This window comes from Histoplasma capsulatum, genomic scaffold (assembly GCF_000149585.1).
Source record: "Histoplasma capsulatum NAm1 scaffold_96 genomic scaffold, whole genome shotgun sequence".
Taxonomy (NCBI): Eukaryota; Fungi; Ascomycota; class Eurotiomycetes; order Onygenales; family Ajellomycetaceae; genus Histoplasma; species Histoplasma mississippiense.
The window spans coordinates 1-2,281 of NW_001813885.1; the positions used below are offsets into that span (position 1 = coordinate 1).

A 2,281-nucleotide genomic window follows, 5' to 3' on the forward strand; every position below is an offset into this window, starting at 1 on the left:
TCACCTGCCTTTATATATATATACATCTTTCATCCTCCTGTGGTGCCTCTCACCCGTGATGTGCCCCTCACCCATGATATCACTTGACCTCTGTACCCTCTGACTCCATCTTCCCCCTCTCTGCCTCCTGATATATTCCTCGCAGCCAACAAAACATCTCCACCAGCCGGTTGTGCTCGATGCCCTGCCCCTCAACCTTCTGTCCCAAAAATTCAATCACCGCCTCCTGATCATCTGCATCCACATTGAACTCTCTCAGCCGCTGTCTCCACGCCTGCTTCATCTGCCCTGCATGACACCCATACATCATCATTGCCACCGTCGGGATCAAAAATCCCCTGTACGGACACTGTCTCTGTGTCTTCCAGCTGTTGCATATGGACTGCGGCATCCCGCAGCGGAAGCACCCGGAATACCGTGTGTATTTGATCTTGCTCCGCACTGTCATCATCCATCTCTTTGCCTCCTGGCTCTCCTCGTGGGGACACTGGTACAGCTCATGGTCAAACTCCCGCTTGCCACTTGCACATATCAAACACTGATCCTTCCACCTCTGCGCCTCTTCCACTAAAACCTCCTCATCCATCAATGCCCTCTGCCCTCGCTGCTGGTGTGTGATGATGAACCGGCCTCGACGGACATCCTGCTTGTGGAATGTCTGTCTGGTTGTTGATGGGATGCCCCTGGTGTCTTCACTGATTTCACTTGACTCTTGCTTGTTCCATTGACCCGGGCTGCTCCCGCCTGAAGTTGAAGCTTCATTCTTGGTGATGCTTTCATTTATGTTGTCGTCTGTGCTCTTGCTCACACTTCTGGCCATTCTGGGACTGCATGTGCCGTTGAATCTGATGTGGGTTTCACCCTGCTGGCTCTCCATCTCTGACTCCTGGCTGGTTTCATCCTCGCTGGAGTCATCCTTGGCTGTTGCTCTTGAACTGTAGCCTGGACTGGGTGTGGGCGTGGGCGTGCCACCTGGGCTGGGGGTGAACACGGCCTCCCTGGCCTCCCACTCGGCATCGCACCCGTCACACTGGGACTCCCCTGTGTGTCGATCACCGCAGTGCCGTCTCATGTAACCCTCCACTTCCCCGTCCAGGTACCGGTCCAGCACCACCCGTCGACATCGAGCCATCGGTTCATCACCCCCCTCACCCCCTGCCTGCATGTACCGCTCAACCAGCTTCTGGTCCAGCAGTGATGGTGCATCCTTTCTTGACCATATCATTGCTGCACTGATACCCTCGGGCTCAATGATGATGGCTTCACTGGTCTGTCCATCACACCCTGCACGCCCGCTCTCCTGTCCATAATCCAGCAATGATCGCGGCCGTCCGACGTGGATGATGCTGCGGATGTTGGGGATGTCGATTCCCATGCCCAGTGCACTTGTCGCCACGATGACCTGGTGTTGACCTTGCTGGAAACACTCCAGTATGCCGGCCTTGTTGATCTGGTGGTGGTGATATGCCCCGCATCTCAATGTGCTTGCCATCATCGTGACCTGATTCACTGCCTGGCAGTACACCACCCCCTTACCTTCTCCCGTCCATCTCATGCGGTCCTGGATGAACCTGACCACGCTGGGTGCTTGAAACCATCGGTTGAGCCCACCGTACTCTGACCCTTCAATGATGGGTTGCCACACTCGGTATGCCACATTTGGACGGCATGTCCGCGCCCGGAACAATGATATGTCCGCTCGGGTGCAGTGCATGCGGGACCACAGCTTCTCCTCCTCACCGGGTGGCAGTGTGGCCGTCAGCAGCACCATCTGTGTCTTGGCCGCCATCAGCTTGCCGAGCTGTTGCATCTGGGGGCGGAAGTTGACCCTGGTCGTTGAGCACCGTGTGGCATAACCTTGCCACCGTGAAGATCCGTGACAATATTGGTGGTAGCTCTTCCGCGTCGCGCCATCCATACTCCCCCCGTCCCAACGACGCCAACGCGTCTACCAGCGCGCACTCATAATCCGGACCTGAACCCGCTGGTCCAGATAGCTCAATGCAAAAGATCCAAACATGCCATCTGGATCTTGGTCGATCTTAACTTATATTCTTCTTCCGACTGCGTATCGCTCTGTCCCTTCTGCTCCTCCTCTACTTCTTTCCTGATTCATCTGCTCATCAATCCGAGTATGGGCTGATGTGGAGTAACAGGTATGTCCCCATATACCGTCGTGTACCTGCCAGGGTGCCCTCCATGTTTTGGATCTGGCCGGGTGAGAACTGCAACTGACGGCTCTGACACCCGTAGAGAACATGTGTCCGCGCCAAAAAGGTTC

General features: G+C 55.6%; 1 protein-coding gene across 1 annotated transcript; it reads right to left on the bottom strand.

Moving 5' to 3' along the window:
- Positions 1 to 79: 79 nt before the first annotated feature.
- HCAG_09233 (predicted protein) lies at positions 80 to 1,810 on the bottom strand (the record flags this gene model as incomplete). The annotated part of the gene is made up of 2 exons (XM_001535784.1): positions 80 to 1,413; positions 1,537 to 1,810. The coding sequence occupies 2 exons, from the start codon at positions 1,808 to 1,810 to the stop codon at positions 80 to 82; spliced, it is 1,608 nt and encodes a 535-aa protein (XP_001535834.1).
- Between the last annotated feature and the right edge of the window lie 471 nt (positions 1,811 to 2,281).